At 44.3% G+C, this 22,559-nt stretch overlaps 1 protein-coding gene across 1 annotated transcript; it reads left to right on the forward strand.

The window, feature by feature from the left end:
- Positions 1-1,809: 1,809 nt before the first annotated feature.
- On the forward strand, positions 1,810-7,926 carry LOC109753796 (kinesin-like protein KIN-12C). The gene is made up of 15 exons (XM_020312726.4): positions 1,810-2,263; positions 2,367-2,510; positions 2,625-2,708; positions 2,799-2,924; positions 3,012-3,071; positions 3,210-3,263; positions 3,353-3,445; positions 4,133-4,228; positions 4,505-4,653; positions 4,891-5,037; positions 5,146-5,275; positions 5,364-6,284; positions 6,357-6,455; positions 6,529-7,260; positions 7,354-7,926. Exons 1-15 carry the CDS (start codon positions 1,988-1,990, stop codon positions 7,609-7,611), a joined length of 3,369 nt encoding a protein of 1,122 aa, XP_020168315.1. The 5' UTR covers positions 1,810-1,987; the 3' UTR covers positions 7,612-7,926.
- The last annotated feature ends 14,633 nt before the right edge of the window (positions 7,927-22,559 follow it).

Genomic DNA, 22,559 nt, shown 5'->3' on the forward strand with positions numbered 1-22,559 from the left:
CGCCATACCGCGAAAACCCATACCACCAAGCGACTTCGGGGTCGAGAGCCAAGCCCAAGATCTCCAGTGTGGTGTTTTTGGGGCTTTTTATGGCTTTTGATGAATCACTATAACATTTTTTAGCTCCAAAAGCCATGAAAGCTCCAAAAGCACCTATTTAAGAGCTTTTGTGGCTTTTTGGCCAAAATGAAAAAGTTGCAAAAACAAAAGCAAAAACCCAAACAAACAGGGCCTTAATCGGATGGTGCGCCTTGGTGATGCCCTAACCGACCTTTTTTCGGCTAAAAAAACTGAATTTTTTAATAAAGGAAATAAAAAGTAACATGGGAGTCTTCTATTATTTTTTCCCCGGAGTCGTCTTGGCGGCTTCCTGCTCTGAACGGACATCCGGAGAGAGATCCAGTCGCACTTCCTTCCACCCAACGGCGCTCCACCACTCCCCCACATCCCCATTTCAAAAGTTTTTGAATCGCAACGGATACCCAGCCAGCCAGTCAGTCAAGCCATCCTCACGCGCACGCACATCTACATCTCCAACCCAAGCAAGCGCCTCCTTCCTACCGTCTCCCCTCCCCTCCTCCCCTCCCCTCTCCTCCCCCCTTCGATCCGGCCGCAGCAGCAGCAGCAAATCCAGTCGATCTCGAGCGGGCAGCGGCCATGGAGATGCTTCGGCGGAACCTGAAGCACCAGACCTCGCGCGCGCGGTCCCTCTCCCCGCTCTCCGTCGCCTCCCCCGCCGGCGACCAGGAGAACCTCCACCCCAACCTCGCCGCTGCCCCGCCCTCCCCGGCCGGCAAACCCTCCACGCCGCCGTCGGGCCTCTCCAAGCCCGTCCCCATGTCTTTACCTTTTCCAGTCTTCCTCCCCTCCTTTTTCTCTTCATCCTTACTTTCTCTTTCTTTTTCTACCCAAGAACGGATGTCCTCTGCAAGCTACACCTGGCGCAAGGAAGCAGCGGTTCAGCTGCCAAGGTAGCATCCGAGCCTAGTTGGCTCATGGGGCACTAGGTTTGGGGCTATGCATTGGTCATGCCCTTAGGAACCCTGGAGTCTCCGGGATGGCCTCGCGGATTCGTAGCTCTCTGGTCACCTTGGAGTCTGTCTTCAGTGTGGTCCCGGTGCCTCGAATTCACACGGTACTGGATAGCCCCGCGTTGGCCAGGAGACACCTCGAAGTGTCCAAGGCGGCCCTGGTGCTCTGGATTTGCATGCTACTAGATAGCCTAGAGACATGTAATACCCTACTTCTGCTTGTGTAATTTTTCTTTTAACTTAAACACTCTTTATTACTGAGCATAATCTTCATCAGATATATGTCTAGCTAAAACCGGACTAATGGCATGTTTAGCGAGGCTATGCGCCTCAACATTTGTTTTTTCTCCTCTCGAAGATGAGGGAGCAAGACTGAAACACAGAAGATGAAGCTTTAATTTCTCTTCTGCTTGTGTGTTGATTATGAGTTACAAAGATTGAGGAATTGAACAAAACCCCGACTTATATGGGTCGAAACGGGGCGACGAGCTGTCCATGAACAAATGGGGCCCGTTGGAGAACGTTTTCGATCCAAACATGCCCTAACCGATTTTTTTCAGCTAAAAAACCGACTTTTTTTAAAGGAAATAAAATATAACATGGGAATCTTCTATTATTACCACCTGATTTTTTTTTTCAGGAGTCGTCTTGGCGGCTTTCTGCTCCGAACGGACATCCGGGGAGAGATCCAAGCCGCACTCCCTTCTCTCCACCCAACGGCGCTCCTCGGCCCCGACCAGTCCCCCGCATCCCGATTTCAAAAGTTTTTGAATCGCAACGGATACCCAGCCAGCCAGCCAGTCAAGCCATCCTCACACGCGCACGCACATCTACATCTCCAAGCAAAGCCATCCTCCTTCCTACCGTCTCGCATCTTCTCCTCCTCCCCCTCTCCTTCTCCCTTCGATCCGGCCGCAGCAGCAGCAGATCCAGTCGATCTCGAGCGGGCGGCAGCCATGGAGATGCTGCGGCGGAACCTGAAGCGCCAGACCTCGCGCGCGCGGTCCCTCTCCCCGCTCTCCGTCGCCTCCCCCGCCGACGACCAGGAGAACCTCCACCCCAACCTCGCCGCCGCCCCGCCGTCCCCAGCCAACAAACCCTCCACGCCGCCGCCGACGGGCCCGTCCAAGCCCGTCCCCGGCGCCGCAGCGGCCGCCGTCCCCGTTCCCCAGCCAGCGGCCGCAGCCGCGCCCGCCCAGCAGCGTCCGGTCGACGACGAGCCCGCCGTCAAGGTAACCATCCGTCCATCTGCTCATTCACGCGGCGAGCCCGCTTCTTCTCCACGGGTTGGTCGCCCTTACGCTTACAGATCTCGCGGGATGTCGGGTGTGGCAGGTCGTGGTGCGGGTGCGGCCGGCGGTGAGCCTGCCGGTGGACGGCAAGGACCTCTTCTTCGTGCGCAAGACCTCCCCGGACTCCATCGCCGTCGGCGACCGGGCCTTCGCTGTCGACGGGTTCCTCGATGACAGGGCTTCCCAGGTAACCTCCGCTTCCAATTGCTCCGCGCCGTCAGTCATCTCATACATACCCGAGCAGCTTGCTTGCTTATCGTGAGACGAATTCTGTGGATGATGGTGAATTGGTGATTGGCAGGAGGATGCGTTCCATCTGGTGGGTGTGCCCATGATCCACAGCGCCCTCGCCGGATTCAACACCTCCCTCGTCTGCTACGGACAGGTACTGCGATTTCTTCTGTACTATCTTCTTATCTGTTCCTGCTGCTGCTACTGCTGCTGACGCCTTTACTCGTGGATTCATTCATCCCAGAGTGGCACAGGGAAGACATACACCATGTGGGGGCCCCTCGCCGCCATGTTCGACAACCGCTCCGACCGCGCCGACCGGGGGATCGTGCCTCGCTTCTTCCAGAACCTCTTCTCTCAAATCCAAGGCGTAAGGCCCCTTTCTTTATCTGCAGTTCCCGGCAATTTTCAGTTAAGCTGCTTCGATTCTCTTGTTGAATTATTACTCCTGCTGCAGAATCAAGAGAGCTCCCCGGAGAAGCACACAAGTTACCAGTGCCGGTGCTCCTTTCTCGAGGTGCTTACTGAGAAAACCGACGAATAATGCATCTTCATATATGGTTTTCCGCAACTGAAATGTTCTGAACAATGCTGTCAGGATTGAGAACTGAACCAACTGAATTTTTTATTTTCTTTGCTTTCCAACTTCTTGCAGGTATTCAACGAGCAGATCAATGACCTGCTGGATCCATCTCAACGTAATCTTCAGGTATATTCTTACTCAAGAAAGTTACATTGAAACGTGCACTTGTCCTGGTTTATATTATATGGATATCTTACCCAGCTCCATCCTTTTAGATAAGAGAGACCACTGGCAATGGTATCCATGTTGAGAACTTGACCGAGGAGTATGTATCGACAGTCGAGGATGTAAATCAGATCTTGATGAAGGTATTCTGAGAGGCCTAACCAATACTTATTACTATTTAATTGTGTGTATTTATAGTTTTCAGAGAACCAATAGGATAACTGAAGCTCGTCTCTAGTTAGTGTTACAAGGAGTAGTGCACCGTGATCTTTTTCTTAAGAAGAAAATTCAAAATTGTTAAAATACATGATTCGATGATTAAAAAATATATTTGATACATGGTTTTCAGAGAAACCAATAGGATGATTGAAGCTCATGTCTAGTTAGTGTTACAGGGAATAGCGCACCGTGATTATGTTTTTTAAGAAGAAAGTTCAAAATTGTTGAAATACTTGATTTGGTGATTAAAAAATATATTTGATGCAATCTTCTAGGCACTCTAATCATTTCTATTCAATCCAGAAAGGTAATCCTTGTTTGCATGGACTATTATGTTCACACTACAGGGACTAAGTTAGAGCAACCCAAAAAGCTTATTTTGAAACCCAGCTGCAATTATCATGTATCCATGTTTAGATCACCAGTTCATGATAATTGCTTTTCACCATGCTCTCTCAGCACCATTACTATTTTGCTGTATTTGGTGTAATATGTACAATAACCATCATGTGCTTCAGTCTACCATTGTTCTAGGGTTGTTGCTAGTTATCTTGATGCCAAAGTTTCCAATCATACATGTCATGCTTAGCATGAGTTGCTTCCTTTTGCAGGGCCTGACAAAAAGAAAAATTGGCGTTGATAGTATGAACTTAAAAAATTCACGTTCTCACGTGATATTCACTTGTGTCATTGAAGCTTGGAGCAAGGTAATCATATTCCCCTCATAAGATTTTACGCAAATTTGTTTTCTTCTATTGTGTATTTTGTTGCCTGTTCTCCATTTTACAGTTTACAGCGATTAATTTGACTGCAAATATTGTAGTAATCATATATTCATATCAGTGCTAGAGCACTTCAAAAATTCAATATCCTGCTAGTTCATTCTACTCTATTTGAATTGTCTGCACTTCATTTTGAATAGTCTACTGATAAGAGGATATAAATTTGGTGATTTATCTTACTTTATTCAACTAATATTGCAGGATTTGTCATCAAATGGCTTTAGTAGTTCAAAAACTAGCAAAATTACCTTTGTTGATCTAGCTGGTGTTGATATTGATGAAAGTGATGGTGCTGGAAAGAACATTACACGAGAGGAAAGACACGTTAAGAAGTCTCTCTCAAGCCTCGGGTATGTTGTTTAATGATAAGTACATAATTATTTTTCCTACTGGGATTGCATGATTGATATTTTTGTTACTATATATTTACTGATCCTTCTTCTAACAAAAACATTCAGATTGTGTGGTTGATATTTCTGCAATTATTGACACTAATACATCATTGCCTCTTTACTGTAGTAATTTATCTTTCCTTTAACAAGAATGTAAAAAGGCAGATATCTCACGTTTGCACACTGTGATTTTAGGAAACTAGTCAATATTCTTTCAGAAGAACCAAAGCCCCAGGAAGATGAATTGCCATACAGGCAGTCCCGTTTGACACATGTGCTGAAGGATACACTAGGTGGCAATTCAAGGGCTACATTTTTGTGTTCCATTTCTTCAGAGCACAGGTATGCTTGGTTCTGGAATTTTCATATGCCCCGTACATTTTCTTGAGCGCTTTATCGTTAGGGGGTAAGCTACAGTTTCTTAAGTTGGCCTGTTCCTCTGAAATGCAGATGCAGGTCTGAGACTTTAAGCACGCTAAGGTTTGGTGAGCGAGCAAAGCTCATGCCGAACAAAGCTGTGGTAAATGAGATATCAGAAGATGATGTTAATGGTCTGAGTGATCAGATCCGTCAGCTAAAGGTATTACAGGAGCACAGTAGAGACTAGAGAGTAGACACATGTGGAAACAGTTTACAGAAATTTGCTAATTGTGTTTTATCACCTGCAGGATGAACTTGTAAGAACCAAGTCTGGAGAGCACGCAACATCTGAGACTGGATACTTCAATGCACAAATTGCTCGAGCAAGCTTGCACACTTTGCGAGTGAGCCTCAACCGCTCTATAATTTTGCCTCCTATAGAATTTGAAGCAGAGGATGAAATGGATGTGGATGAAGACGATGTACATGAACTGCGTGATCAGATTAGCAAGATTCATTCTTCATCTGAAGACACTCTTGATGACTTCATGGATGCAGAGAGTGGAGAGGACAGTCCAATACCATGGGAACATGATGATCAGGTTGTCATAGATGACAATGAAGGCCCACTTCAGGAAAAGCCCCAGAAAATGCACAGCAATACAAATGCTGATCATGACCAGGTTTCTGACAGGAAATCTGTTCTATCAATTAGTGCTTCCGAACAGCTGAGCCCAATCCAAGATGCGACGTTCTGCTCTTCTCCAAAGATCCACAAGGCAAGAAAGAGCATTGCCTCACCAGGGTTCTCTCCAAGCAAGCTCAGTGAATCCAGCCCAGGAGAAGCCGATTTCGAAACATATAGGAAGAGTGCAGTGCGTTCCTCCTTACAATCGAGCAAGCTTAGTCCCACTGACTCGCTGGCAGCAAGTCTCCAACGGGGCCTGCACATTATAGAGTACCATCAGCAGAATCCTCCAGCCCCGCGAAAATCGTTCGTTGGCCTTTCATTTGATCATTTTGCACTGAACCCCCGCCAGTCAGCAAAAGCAAGTTCAGCCCTTGAGGCATTACCGGAGGGGGGCGCCAGTTCGGCTTCTACCATTTGTTCATCCTGCAAGAAAGCAATGGATACAAATGAGGACCATTCAGAGGACATAAACTCAGAGAAGCAGATTGTAACGGCGACTGCTGTCACATCCAATGACTTAGCTAATGCTTCCCTCCAGGTATGCTATTTTGTTGGCATGGTCTGTGCTTCTCATATCTTGGCACCTGCTTACACATTTGTACTCTACCAGGGCGGTGACATCTCTTCGACTACTGGTTCAAAGAGAGTGGCTGAGCTTGAAGCTTTATGTGAAGAACAGGCAGCTAAGATCAAGGAGCTGAGCAACTTGGTATGTGGTGTGAGTAAGTTTCTTCAGGTAATTATTGTATTTTCTTTCCTTGACAATTTTCTCTTCATTGCAGATTGGGCAACAAAAGAAGGGATCAGAAGATGTTATGCCTATGAGGGAACTAACTGCTGAACAATGTGAGGATAGCAAGATGCCACTCGATGTGAATGAGAGGGAAGCACTTGAAGGCGAAATCCAGAGGCTGAAGGATCAAGTGAAGCTTCTCACAGACGGATCAACAGCAAACGACAGCCTTCTGGACCAGATAAGGAACGGCAGCACGGACCAGGAGTACGAGCTGGAGAAAGAGCGGCAGAAATGGACGGAGTCCGAGAGCAAATGGATATCTCTCACCGAGGAGCTGAGGGTGGACCTGGAGTCGAGCCGGAGGCACGGGGAGAAGACGGAGGCGGAGCTCCGGGATGAGAAGAAGTGCACGGAGGAGCTGGACGACGCCCTCCAGCGGGCCATCTACGGCCACGCCAGGATCATCGAGCACTACGTGGAGCTCCAGGAGCTGTACAACGACCTCCTGGAGAGGCACCGCGGGGTCATGGGTGGCATCGCGGAGGTGAAGAGGGCGGCCGCCAGGGCCGGCAAGAAGGGCTGCGGGACGGCCTTCGCCGCCGCCCTCGCCGCGGAGCTGTCGACGGTGAGGATCGACCGGGAGAAGGAGCGGGCGCAGCTCAGGGAGCAGAACAGGAGGCTCCGCGTCCAGCTCCGGGACACGGCCGAGGCGGTGCATGCCGCCGGCGAGCTGCTTGTGAGGCTCAGGGAGGCCGAGGAGGCGTCCACGCAAGAGAAGGTCCGTCCGGCCGGTTCAAACTTCAGAGCACCACCATTTTGGTTCAAAATGAGTTGGAAGAAACTCATTTTTTGGCTTGGGTATGTCTTGCAGGAGAGGAGTGCCGCCATGCTGCAGGAGAACCAGAAGCTGAAGAAGCAGGTGGAGAAGATGAAGAAGAAGCACGAGGTGGAGATCGAGACGATGAAGCACTACCTGGCGGAGAGCCGGCTGCCGGAGTCGGCCCTCGAGGGGTTCTACCGCAGCGAGGATGCGCCCAGGGAGTACAGCCATGAGCCCAGGGAGGAGTCCACCACCGGCCAGGACGACGATCAGTCCTGGCGTTCTGCGTTTAAGTCTGAATTCGAATGATTGCTTGAGCTTCAGTGATTCATCGGCTCCTTTGCCACCACCGGCGAGGCGACGACGATGATCACTCCTGGCGGACTGCCGCGTTTGCCTCTAAATTGCTTGAATGATTGCTTGAGTAAGTCAACTGAGCCTGGTTGACAGTTAGGAAACAAGGGTTGGTTCTTCGATCTTTCTTGATTTTATACATGTCTATGATGATTCATGTGCCCACTGTTGGGGCAAAGTTTGATTTTTATGTATGATGACAGTTTGTACTTCCCCCTTTGTATGATTGATGGGTTTAAATGTCTATGGGTTTACATTTCCTCTTGAGAACTGCTACTTTATACTATATTTCATACTGAAAGCATCCACTGAAGCAGAAGGCAGGCAGTTGTCAAAGATCCAAGTGCAGGTCTTCCTTCAAAGGGTTAACTGAAAATATGCACTACTTCCCTTTGTATCCAAGTGCAGGTCTTGCGTGTCTGCTAGTATAGTACGGAGTAGGTAGTTAACCAACCGCGCAATATAATTATTCAGTGATTATTATTGCTATTTATCTAGCAGATGAGATGGAGTTTGATCTTGAAATTTTGCACATACATTATATCCACTACCTGGTAAATTTTGAAACCCCCCGGCCCCAACTTTCATTCACATTTGGTTCATTTTTATCAAATAATAGAATACTTCATCTGTTCACTATGCAAGACGTTTTAGAAATGTCCTTTTACACTGTTTTAGGTGCTGTTGGAAATGTCTAAACCGTCTTACATTAACGAGGCATTACTGCTAGCTCAGAATAGATCCAGCAAACTCTGAAATTTACCAAACCCCAATATATATACAACTATGCCCACTGTTGGGGCAAAGCATTCACATGTATCAGGACAGTACTAACAACCCAACAGGAGCAATTTGTTCAGAGAATTAACATGTATGCTCCTACACCATTATTCGGCATCAGTACTAATTTTTCTTCATTTCTTTGCGGGTAATAGGGAGTTTTGTTCCATAATAATAGTGTTACAATCGAGAGACAAACGATCTTCAATACGTGGGGTGTCCTTGGTTGAGCCACACCGTTGTGACACATTCCATATGACTATATTTTACCAATCATCTGCCACACAATTTTGTTCACACTAAAGTGCTTCACATGAGAACACAACTAACGCTTCCGAGGAATCAGATTGCACGATGATTTGGAGGTCCGTATGTTGGATAGCGAGAGCGATACCTTACATGATCGCATGTAACTCGACCTCAAGCGCATCGTTGCAGTTGAAAATATAGATGGCTCTGTTATATTTTCAGCCTACCGCTACCCTTCTCAATACCCTACCTGCCGCGGTTGTACCATCGGCTGATGAGAACATTCCATCGGTGAATAGGGAGGCACGACCAGCCGGCGGACGAGGCCAATCGATACGTTGCAATGGCTGTACTCGCTCTTTCACGTGAGCAGTAACATGCAGTGATCTGGCCGAGTATTTAACAAAAAACTACTACAATTCAACCAACCCATCGGAAAAACTACCATTGTGCATTTTTGTCACGAAAACTACCACTTTATGCCTAATTTTTAGCTAAAAACTACCATATCAAACAATTGCCCGATTCGGCCGTTTATAAACTCGTTTATGACTGGTTGGGCCCACAAGTCAGGTGACAGCGAGGCTAAGCCATGATGGCGGGCACCTGACAACCGTTAACGGCGCGTCTAGGCCAGAACCCATCGGTGCTGGTCAAATAGGCTTGACTGAGCCACTCTCTCACTGCCCACTCTCATACCTCACTCTTTTAGCTGACTCGCTCTCTTGTGTTCCGACCACGCCGCCGCCACCGCCACCGCTGTTGCTGCTAGTCGAAGTTGAGGGTGCCTTCCTTGAAGAACGGCGAGGAGAGCTCGGACGACGACATCTCCATGGTTGGCATGGAAATGGCGCTCTTTGATAGGTCAACCATGCTCAAACTGAATTAGGGTTTGGGTTAGGTCTTGTAAAGTTGGGGATGTTTTCATTTTCCGCGTTCCAGTGCTTGAATCCAAGGTTGTTTCTGTTACGATGCTTGCAGGAAACACCTGACACTATGGGTGGATCCATCTTTCTGTAGATCTATGCTTGTTTGAGCCAAAATGCATGGTGAAAGGCTGAAAAAGATGATGGCTTTTGAAGGTAGTTTGACTCGGAGGAGATTCCTAGGTTGTGTTGTGCAGGTATGCAATCTTCAACTATATTGTGGATGCGGTTGTTTCTGTGGTTTGATGTGGTATGTTGTGGTGCTATAACTGAATATGTGAGGTAGTATGTTGTGCATCTTCACTATTTTTGAATTGCACACTGAATAATTTATTTGGTGGACTGAATGTAAACAGTAGAGTATACTCAATTCTGAATTGAACTCAATAATGCAGTTAATTGAATTTAACTTAATAACCCAGTTAACTTCATGTTGACTCCATTATGTAGTATTCTGAAGCTAACTAAACAATGCAGTTTTCTCGAGCTCTCTATGCCTTCCCATTATGCAGTATTTTGGTGGTATAACACAACTTTTCACACCTCTCTACAAATGACCTCATTTCAAGCTCTTTATGGCTTCCCTACCCCCCATGGTTGGAGAATCCAGTCAACCAGATTTCTTAAGTGAGGACTCCCTGATTTATTGCTCAACAAGGATGCTCATCAAGTGATCAAGCAAACTTGCAAAAGGCACAAGAAAGGATAAAACACTTTGCGGACAAAAAGAGGAAAGGAAGAGTTTTCAGGAGGGACGCATGGTTTACTTGAAAATACAACCCAACAGGCGCACCTATCTCAGCATTCACCGACATTGGAAGCTACATTTTAATTACTATGGTCCATTCAGAATTCTCAAGAAAGTAGGAACCATGCATATCAGCTGCTCCTTCCTAAGGGGAGTAAACTACACCACACCTTTCATGGGAGCCAGCTGAAACAACACACTAGAACTCATGTCACTCCTACCAAACACTTGTCCATAGTGGTGTTGGAAATATGAGCAATTACCATATGATTTAATCCATAGAAATACAAGATAAAACATGACTATTATAACAGTGATGAAACAAGTAATGTAATCTAACAGAGAGAAGGTAAATAGCGTCTGCACATGTGAACTAGAATATAACATATGCAGAGCAGATACTAGAAGAAGAAACTGTAGTAGGTACTCGAACAAAAAGAACATGAACACGTATTGAGTTGCGGCGGTAGCAATAGCATTGACGTTGTCACCCATGTCGTCGAAGAGGTCGTCGATGTCGACGAAGAAGTCATCGTTGGGGAAGTAGTCGTCGGCATGCAGGGTGTTTGTGATGAACATGTCAGTAGTCACGCAGAGCGCTCCCTAATAATCTTATCACCCTTCACATGTACAACACTCAAGGAGGTGGGGTTTCGGAGGCCTATTTGAAGGAAATATGCCCTAGAGGCAATAATAAAGTTTTTATTTATATTTCCTTATATCATGATAAATGTTTATTATTCATGCTAGAATTGTATTAACCGGAAACTTAGTACATGTGTGAATACATAGACAAACCGAGTGTCACTAGTATGCCTCTACATTGACTAGCTCGTTAATCAAAGATGGTTAAGTTTCCTAGCCATAGACATGTGTTGTCATTTGATGAACGTGATCACATCATTAGAGAAGGATGTGATTGACTTGACCCATCCGTTAGCTTAGCACTATGTGTTGGGGAACGCAGTAATTTCAAAAAAATTCCTACGCACACACAAGATCCATCTAGGTGATGCATAGCAACGAGAGGGGAGAGTGTTGTCTACGTACCCTCGTAGACCGAAAGCTGAAGCGTTATGACAACACGGTTGATGTAGTCGTACGTCTTCACGATCCGACGATCCTGGTACCGAAGGTACGGCACCTCCGCGATCTGCACACGTTCAACTCTCTAGATCCAGCTGAGGTCGATGGAGAGTTTCATCAGCACGGCGGCGTGATGACGGTGATGACGAAGCTACCGGCGCAAGGCTTCGCCTAAGCACTGGAACGATATAACCGAGGTGGAAATCTGTGGAGGGGGGCACCGCACACGGCTAAACAATCAACTTGGGTGTCTATGGGGTGCCCCCCTCCCCCGTATATAAAGGAGTGGAGGAGGGGGAGGGCCGGCCCTCTCATGGCGCGCCCAAGGGGGGAGTTCTACTCCCGGTGGGAGTAGGATTCCCCCTTCCCTAGTTGGAGTAGGAGAGGAAGGAAGTAGGAGAGAGGGAGAAGGAAAGGGGGGGCCGGCCCCCACCCCAATTCGGATTGGGCTTGGGGGGGCCCACCTTGGCCGCCTCCTCCTCATTTCCACTAAGGCCCAATAACCCCCCGGTACTCCGGTAAATGCCCGAACTTACCCGGAACCATTCCGATGTCCAAACATAGCCTTCCAATATATCGATCTTTATGTCTCGACCATTTCGAGACTCCTCGTCATGACCGTGATCATATCCAGGACTCCGAACTACCTTCGGTACATCAAAACACATAAACTCATAATACTGATCGTCATCGAACGTTAAGCATGCGGACCCTACGGGTTCGAGAACTATGTAGACATGACCGAGACTCATCTCCGGTCAATAACCAATAGCGGAACCTGGATGCTCATATTGGTTCCTACATATTCTACGAAGATCTTTATCGGTCAAACCGCATAACAACATACGTTGTTCCCTTTGTCATCGGTATGTTACTTGCCTGAGATTCGATCGTCGGTATCTCAATACCTAGTTAAATCTCGTTACCGGCAAGTCTCTTTACTCGTTCCGTAATGCATCATCCCGCAACTAACTCATTAGTCACATTGCTTGCAAGGCTTATAGTGATGTGCATTACCGAGAGGGCCCAGAGATACCTCTCCGACAATCGGAGTGGAAAATCCTAATCTCGATCTATGCCAACTCAACAAACACCATTGGAGACACCTGTAGAGCATCTTTATAATCACCCAGTTACGTTGTGACGTTTGATAGCACACTAAGTGTTCCTCCGGTATTCGGGAGTTGCATAATCTCATAGTCATAGGAACATGTGTAAGTTATGAAGAAAGCAATAGCAACAAACTAAACAATCATCGTGCTAAGCTAACGGATGGTTCAAGTCAATCACATCATTCTCTAATGATGTGATCCCGTTCATCAAATGATAACTCTTGTCCATGGCTAGGAAACTTAACCATCTTTGATTAACGAGCTAGTCAAGTAGAGGCATACTAGTGACACTCTGTTTGTCTATGTATTCACACATGTACTAAGTTTCCGGTTAATACAATTCTAGCATGAATAATAAACATTTATCATGATATAAGGAAATATAAATAACAACTTTATTATTGCCTCTAGGGCATATTTCCTTCAGTCTCCCACTTGCACTAGAGTCAATAATCTAGATTACATTTTAATGATTCTAACACCCATGGAGTCTTGGTGATGATCATGTTTTGCTCGTGAGAGTGTCTTAGTCAACGGGTCTGCAACATTCAGATCCATATGTATCTTGCAAATCTCTATGTCTCCCTCCTTGACTTGGTCGCGGATGGAATTGAAGCGTCTCTTGATGTGCTTGGTTCTCTTGTGAAATTTGGATTCCTTTGCCAAGGCAATTGCACCAGTATTGTCACAAAAGATTTTCATTGGACCCGATGCACTAGGTATGACACCTAGATCGGATATGAACTCCTTCATCCAGACTCCTTCATTTGCTGCTTCCGAAGCAACTATGTACTCCGCTTCACACGTAGATCCCGCCACGACGCTTTGCTTGGAACTGCACCAACTGACAGCTCCACCACTCAATAAAAATACGTGTCCGGTTTGTGACTTAGAGTCATCCGGATCAGTGTCAAAGCTTGCATCAATGTAACCGTTTACGACGAGCTCTTTGTCACCTCCATAAATAAGAAACATATCCTTAGTCCTTTTCAGGTATTTCAGGATGTTTTTGACCGCTGCCCAGTGATCCACTCCTGGATTACTTTGGTACCTCCCTGCTAAACTAATAGCAAGGCACACATCAGGTCTGGTACACAGCATTGCATACATGATAGAACCTATGGCTGAAGCATAGGGAATGACCTTCATTCTCTCTCTATCTTCTGCAGTGGTCGGGCATTGAGTCTGACTCAACTTCACACCTTGTTAAACAGGCAAGAACCCTTTCTTTGCTTGATCCATTTTGAACTTCTTCAAAACTTTATCAAGGTATGTGCTTTGTGAAAGTCCAATTAAGTGTCTTGATCTATCTCTATAGATCTTGATGCCCAATATATAAGCAGCTTCTCCGAGGTATTTCATTGAAAAATTCTTATTCAAGTATCCTGTTATGCTATTCAGAAATTCAGTATCATTTTCGATCAACAATATGTCATCCACATATAATATCAGAAATGCTACAGAGCTCCCACTCACTTTTTTGTAAATACAGGCTTCTCCAAAAGTCTGTATAAAACCATATGCTTTGATCACACTATCAAAGCGTATATTCCAACTCCGAGATGCTTGCACCAGTCCATAAATGGATCGCTGGAGCTTACACACTTTGTTAGCACTTTTTGGATTGATAAAACCTTCTGGTTGCATCATATACAACTCTCTTTAAGATATCCATTAAGGAATGCAGTTTTGACATCCATTTGCCAAATTTCATAATCATAAAATGCGCCAATTGCTAACATGATTCGGACGGACTTAAGCATCGCTACGGGTGAGAAGGTCTCATCATAGTCAACTCCTTGAACTTGTCGAAAACCTTTTGCAACAAGTCGAGCTTTGTAGACAGTAACATTACCGTCAGTGTCAGTCTTCTTCTTGAAGATCCATTTATTCTCTATGGTTTGCCGATCATCGGGCAAGTCAACCAAAGTCCACACTTTGTTCTCATACATGGATCCCATCTCAGATTTCATGGCCTCAAGCCATTTTGCGTAATCTGGGCTCATCATCGCTTCCACATAGTTCGTAGGTTCGTCATGGTCAAGTAACATGACCTCCAGAACAGGATTACCGTACCACTGTGGTGCGGATCTTACTCTGGTTGACCTACGAGGTTCGGTAGTAACTTGATCAGAAGTTTCATGATCATCATCATTAGCTTCCTCACTAGTTGGTGTAGGAATCACTGGAACTGACTTCTGTGATGTACTACTTTCCAACTCGGGAGAAAGTACAATTACCTCATCAAGTTCTACTTTCCTCCCACTCACTTCTTTCGAGGGAAACTCCTTCTCTAGAAAGGATCCATTCTTAGCAACGAATATCTTGCCTTCGTATCTGTGATAGAAGGTGTACCCAACAATCTCCTTTAGGTATCCTATGAAGACACATTTCTCCGATTTGGGTTCGAGCTTATCAGGTTGAAGATTTTTCACATAAGCATCGCAGCCCCAAACTTTAAGAAACGACAACTTGGGTTTCTTGCCAAACCACAGTTCATAAAGTGTCGTCTCAACGGATGTAGATGGTGCCCTATTTAACGTGAATGCAGCCGTCTCTGAAGCATAACCCCAAAACGACAACGGTAAATCAGTAAGAGACATCATAGATCACACCATATCTAGTAAAGTACGATTACGATGTTCGGACACACCATTACGCTGTGGTATTCCGGGTGGCATGAGTTGCGGAACTATTCCGCATTGTTTCAAATGAAGACCAAACTCGTAACTCAAATATTCTCCTCCACGATCAGATTGTAGAAACTTTATTTTCTTGTTACGATAATTTTCCACTTCACTCTGAGATTCTTTGAACTTTACAAATGTTTCAGACTTATGTTTCATCAAGTAGATATACCCATATCTGCTCAAATCATTTGTGAAGGTAAGAAAATAACGATACTCGCCGCGAGCATCAACACTCATCGGACCGCATACATTAGTATGTATTATTTTCAACAAGTCTGTTGCTCGCTCCATTGTTCCGGAGAACGGAGTCTAAGTCATCTTGCCCATGAGGCATGGTTCGCAAGCATCAAGTGACTCATAATCAAGTGATTCCAAAAGCCCATCAGCATGGAGTTTCTTCATGCGCTTTACACCAATATGACCTAAACGGCAGTGCCACAAATAAGTTGCACTATCATTATTAAACTTATATCTTTTGGCTTCAATACTATGAACATGTGTATTACTACTATCAAGATTTAGTAAAAATAGACCACTCATCAAGGGTGCATGACCATAAAAGATATTACTCATATAAATAGAACAACCATTATTCTCTGATTTAAATGAATAAACGTCTCGCATCAAACAAGATCCAGATATTATGTTCATGCTCAACGCTGGCACCAAATAACAATTATTTAGGTCTAAAACTAATCCCGAAGGTAGATGTAGAGGTAGCGTGCCGACGGCGATCTCATCGACTTTGGAACCATTTCCCACGCGCATGGTCACCTCATCCTTAGACAATCTTCGCTTAATCCGTTGCCCCTGTTTCGAGTTGCAAATATTAGCAACAGAACCAGTATCAAATACCCAGGCGCTACTGCGAGCATTAGTAAGGTACACATCAATAACATGTATATCAAATATACCTTTCACTTTGCCATCCTTCTTCTCCGCCAAATACTTGGGGCAGTTCTGCTTCCAGTGATAGTCCCTTTGCAGCAGAAGCACTCAGTCTCGGCCTTAGGTCCACACTTGGGCTTCTTCACTTGAGCAGCAACTTTCTTGCCATTCTTCTTGAAGTTCCCCTTCTTCCCCTTACCCTTTTTCTTGAAACTGGTGGTCTTGTTAATCATCAACACTTGATGCTCTTTCTTGATTTCTACCTCCGCAGCCTTTAGCATTGCGAAGAGCTCGGGAATCGTCTTATCCATCCCTTGCATATTATAGTTCATCACGAAGCTCTTGTAGCTTGGTGGCAGTGATTGAAGAACTCTGTCAATGACACTATCATCAGGAAGATTAACTCCCAGTTGAGTCAAGTGGTTGTGGTACCCAGACATTCTAAGTATATGTTCACTGACAGAACTATTCTCCTCCATCTTGCAGTTGTAGAACTTATTGGAGACTTAATATCTCTCAATCCGGGCATTTGCTTGAAATATTAAATTCAACTCCTGAAACATCTCATATGCTCCGTGACGTTCAAAACGTCGTTCAAGTCCCGGTTCTAAGCCGTAAAGCATGGCACACTGAACTATCGAGTAGTCATCAGCTTTGCTCTGCCAGGTGTTCACAACGTCTGGCGTTACTCCTGCAGCGGGTCTTGCACCTAGCGGTGCTTCCAGGACGTAATTCTTCTGTGCAACAATGAGGATAATCCTCAAGTTACGGACCCAGTCCGTGTAATTGCTACCATCATCTTTCAACTTAGCTTTCTGCATGGCACACTGAACTATCGAGTAGTCATCAGCTTTGCTCTGCCAGGTGTTCACAACGTCTGGCGTTACTCCTGCAGCGGGTCTTGCACCTAGCGGTGCTTCCAGGACGTAATTCTTCCGTGCAACAATGAGGATAATCCTCAAGTTACGGACCCAGTCCGTGTAATTGCTACCATCATCTTTCAACTTAGCTTTCTCTAGGAACGCATTAAAATTCAATGGAACAACAACACGAGCCATCTATCTACAACAACATAGACATGCCAAATACTATCAGGTACTAAGTTCATGATAAATTAAAGTTCAATTAATCATATTACTTAAGAACTCCCACTTAGATAGACATCCCTCTAATCATCTAAGTGATCACGTGATCCTTATCAACTAAACCATGTCCGATCATCACGTGAGATGGAGTAGTTTTCAATGGTGAACATCACTATGTTGATCATATCTACTATATGATTCACGACCGACCTTTCGGTCTCAGTGTTCCGAGGCCATATCTGCATATGCTAGGCTCGTCAAGTTTAACCCGAGTATTCTGCATGTGCAAAACTGGCTTGCACCCGTTGTATGTGAATGTAGAGCTTATCACACTCGATCATCACGTGGTGTCTCGGCACGACAAACTGTAGCATAGGTGCATACTCAGGGAGAACACTTATACCTTGAAATTTAGTGAGAGATCATCTTATAATGCTACCTGATACGTCTCCAACGTATCTATAATTTTTTATTGTTCCATGCTATTATATATTCTGTTTTGGATGTTCAATGGGCTTTATTATACACTTTTATATTATTTTTGGGACTAACCTATTAACCGGAGGCCCAGCCCAAATTGCTGTTTTTTTGCCTATTTCAGTGTTTCGAAGGAAAAGGATATCAAACGGAGTCCAAACGGAATGAAACCTTCGGCAACGTGATTTTCGGAACAAACGTGATCCAGAGGACTCGGAGTGGACGTCAAGCAATCAACAAGGAGGCCACGAGGCAGGGGGGTGCACCTACCCCCTGGGCGCGCCCTCCACCCTCGTGGGCCCCTCGTAGCTCCACCGACCTACTTCTTCCTCCTATATATACCTACGTACCCCGAAAACATCAGAGGCAGAGCCAAAACCCTATTTCCACTGCCGCAACCTTCTGTACCCGTGAGATCCCATCTTGGGGCCTTTTCCGGCGCTCCGCCGGAGGGGGCATCGATCACGGAGGGCTTCTACATCAACACCATAGCCTCTCCGATGATGTGTGAGTAGTTTACCTCAGACCTTCGGGTCCATAGTTATTAGCTAGATGGCTTCCTGTTTCTTTTTGGATCTCAATACAAAGTTCTCCTCGATTCTCTTGGAGATCTATTCGATGTAATCTTTTTTTGCGGTGTGTTTGTCGAGATCCGATGAATTGTGCGTTTATGATCAATACTATCTATGAACAATATTTGAATCTCCTCTGAATTCTTTTATGTATGCTTGGTTATCTTTGCAAGTCTCTTCGAATTATCAGTTTGGTTTGGCCTACTAGATTGATCTTTCTTGCAATGGGAGAAGTGCTTAGCTTTGGGTTCAATCTTGCGGTGCTCAATCCTAGTGACAGTAGGGGAAACGACACGTATTGTATTGTTGCCACCGAGGATAAAAAGATGGGGTTTATATCATATTGCATGAGTTTATCCCTCTACATCATGTCATCTTGCTTAAAGCGTTACTCCGTTCTTGTTAACTTAATACTCTAGATGCATGCTGGATAGCGGTCGATGTGTGGAGTAATAGTACTAGATGCAGGCAGGAGTCGGTCTACTTGTCACGGACGTGATGCCTATATACATGATCATACCTAGATATTCTCATAACTATGCTCAATTCTATCAATTGCTTGACAGTAATTTGTTTACCCACCGTAATACTTATGCTATCTTGAGAGAAGCCACTAGTGAAACCTATGGCCCCCGGGTCTATTTTCCATCATATTATCTCCCGTCAACAAGCTATTTCTATTACCGTTTATTTTGCTTTCTTTAATTTTAGTCTTTATCATAAAACCAAAAATATTATCTTATCATCTCTATCAGATCTCACTTTTGCAAGTGACCGTGAAGGGATTGACAACCCCTTTATCGCGTTGGTTGCAAGGTTCTTATTTGTTTGTGTAGGTGCGTGGGACTTGAGCGTGGTCTCCTACTGGATTGATACCTTGGTTCTCAAAAACTGAGGGAAATACTTACGCTACTTTACTGCATCACCCTTTCCTCTTCAAGGGAAAACCAACGCAGTGCTCAAGAGGTAGCAAGAAGGATTTCTGGCACCGTTGCCGGGGAGTCTACGCACAAGTCAAGACATACCAAGTACCCATCACAAACTCTTATCCCTCGCATTACATTATTTGCCATTTGCCTCTCGTTTTCCTCTCCCCCACTTCACCCTTGCCGTTTTATCCGCCCTCTTTTCCATTCGCCTTTTTCTTGCTTGTTCCTTGAGATATTTGCTGTCATTATGTCTGAAACTGGGGAGGCTATCGCTGATAATAACATGGGAAACTTTTATGCTTTTGATGCTCCTGGGGAACCTACTATCGTGCATACTAAAAGGTTTCGAGTTGGTAGTGGTAATATTATTGGGAAAGGAGTTATTCAAGATTTCTTTACTTGTGCCGGTGCTTTGCCCATCATGGGTGGCTCTATTCTTCATAGAACTAGTAGCCTTGCGGATGCAATATCTTTGCTCGTAGTTGAACTTGGAAGACAATTTCTTCATTGCATCCTTGCATACAAAGAATTTTCCTAGAATTCTCTAATAGTGAACACTCTTCTGTTAAGCGTGTCGCTACTATCTTTTTGGCTCATGAGTTCAGATTTATAATGAAAGAGGCTAATGAAATTTTTGCGCATTATAGGGTTGATGCTGGTCATCCTCCCATAGAAGCTATCCTTTTTAACCAAGAAGACATAATGCGTTTACAATCTTTAGATCATGTTGCTTATAATGAAAATCTTAGAAAAAAGGTTCCTGCCGATGTTCTAGTTGATAGAATTTCTGAACTTAATGATGACTTTGCTATTCAGAATAATGGGTTAGGTTCTTCTCTCGAGCAAAGGCTTGTGACCTTTTCTCAAAAGAACGCTTGTAATGATGTGGTTGTGCAATATAAGGGGCCAAAGGAGGAACCCGTACCTCCCGAGCTTGATCTTGGGGACTTTTGTCCCATCAAATTTAGCCCTTTTGATTATTTTTGCTTGCCACAAAGAAAACTTGCTGCTGAACGTAGAGAGTATGGGAGAAGTTTTCATGACTTACCTTACCATTACTATGGCAATACTTAGATCTATCCTCGTTTTATGCCTAGCTAGGGGCGTTAAACAATAGGGCTTGTTGGGAGGCAACCCAATTTTATTTTAGTTTTTTGCTTTTTGCTCCTGTTTAGTAATAAATCTTTGGTCTAGCCTCTGGTTAGATGTGTTTTATGTTTTAGTTAGTGTTTGCGCCAAGTGAAACCTATAGGATCTTCTTGGATGATAGTTATTTGATCTTGCTGAAAATTCCAGAAACTTTCTGTTCATGAAAACAATTGTTTAAAATCACCAGAACGTGATAAAATACTGATTCCAATTGCACTAGATCGATAAACAAATTATCTAGGTCGTCCTATTTTGGTAGATTTTTCTGAGTTCCAGAAGTTTGCGTTAGATACAGATTACTACAGACTGTTCTCTTTTGACAGATTCTGTTTTTCGTGTGTTGTTTGCTTATTTTGATGAATCTATGGCTAGTAAAAGAGTTTATAAACCATAGAGAAGTTGGAATACAGTAGGTTTAACACCAATATAAATAAATAATGAGTTCATTACAGTACCTTGAAGTGGTGTTTTGTTTTCTTTCGCTAACGGAGCTCACGAGATTTTCTGTTAAGTTTTGTGTTGTGAAGTTTTCAAGTTTTGGGTAAAGATTTGATGGATCATGGAACAAGGATTGGCAAGAGCCTAAGCTTGGGGATGCCCAAGGCACCCCAAGGTAAAATTCAAGGACAACCAAAAGCCTAAGCTTGGGGATGCCCCGGAAGGCATCCCCTCTTTCTTCTTCGTCTATCGGTAACTTTACTTGGGGCTATATTTTTATTCACCACATGATATGTGTTTTGCTTGGAGCGTCTTGTATGATTTGAGTCTTTGATTTTAGTTTACCATAATCATCCTTGCTGTACACACTTTTGAGAGAGATACACATGATTCGGAATTTATTAGAATACTCTATGTGCTTCACTTATATCTTTTGAGCTATATAGTTTTTACTCTAGTGCTTCACTTATATCTTTTAGAGCACGGTGGTGGTTTTGTTTTATAGAAACTATTGTTCTCTCATGCTTCACTTATATTATTTTGAGAGTCCTACAAAACAGCATGGTAATTTGCTTAAATTGTGAAATTAGTCCTAATATGATAGGCATCCAAGACTAGTAAAAACTTTCTTATAAGTGCGTTGAATACTAAGAGAAGTTTGATGCTTGATGACTGTTTTGAGATATGGAAGATGGTGATATTAGAGTCATGCTAGTTGAGTAGTTGTGAATTTGAGAAATAATTGTTCTAAAGTTTGTGATTCCCGTAGCATGCACGTATGGTGAACCGTTATGTGATGAAGTCGGAGCATGATTTATTTATTGATTGTCTTCCTTATGAGTCGCGGTCGGGGACGAGCGATGGTCTTTTCCTACCAATCTATCCCCCTAGGAGCATGCGCGTAGTACTTCGTTTCGATAACTAATAGATTTTTGCAATAAGTATGTGAGTTCTTTATGACTAATGTTGAGTCCATGGATTATACGCACTCTCACCCTTCCACCGTTGCTAGCCTCTCTAGTATCGTGCAACTTTCGCCGGTACCATACACCCAGCATTACCTTCCTCAAAACAGCCACCATACCTACCTATTATGGCATTTCCATAGCCATTCCGAGATATATTGCCATGCAACTTACCACCGTTCCGTTTATTATGACATGCTTCATTGTCATATTGCTTTGCATGATCATGTAGTTGACATCGTATTTGTGGCAAAGCCACCGCTCATAATTTTTTATACATGTCACTCTTGATTCATTGCATATCCCAGTACTCCGCCAGAGGCATTCACATAGAGTCATATTTTTTCCTAAGTATTGAGTTGTAATTCTTGAGTTGTAATAAAATAAAAGTGTGATGATCATCATTATTAGAGCATTGTCCCATGTGAGGAAAGGATGATGGAGACTATGATTCCCCCATAAGTCGGGATGAGACTCCGGACGAAAGAAAAAAAAAGAAAAAAAAAGGCCAAAAAAAAAGAAAAAGGCCCAAATAAAAAAATGAGAGAAAAATAGAGAAGGGACAATGTTACTATCCTTTTACCACACTTGTGCTCCAAAGTAGCAGCATGATCTTCATGATAGAGAGTCTCTTATTTTGTCACTTTCATATACTAGTGGGAATTTTACATTATAGAACTTGGCTTGTATATTCCAATGATGGGCTTCCTCAAAATGCCCTAGGTCTTCATGAGCAAGCGAGTTGGATGCACACCCACTTAGTTTCTTTTGTTGAGCTTTCATACACTTATAGCTCTAGTGCATCTGTT

The sequence above is a fragment of the Aegilops tauschii genome, chromosome 5 (assembly GCF_002575655.3).
Source record: "Aegilops tauschii subsp. strangulata cultivar AL8/78 chromosome 5, Aet v6.0, whole genome shotgun sequence".
Classification (NCBI taxonomy): domain Eukaryota; kingdom Viridiplantae; phylum Streptophyta; class Magnoliopsida; order Poales; family Poaceae; genus Aegilops; species Aegilops tauschii.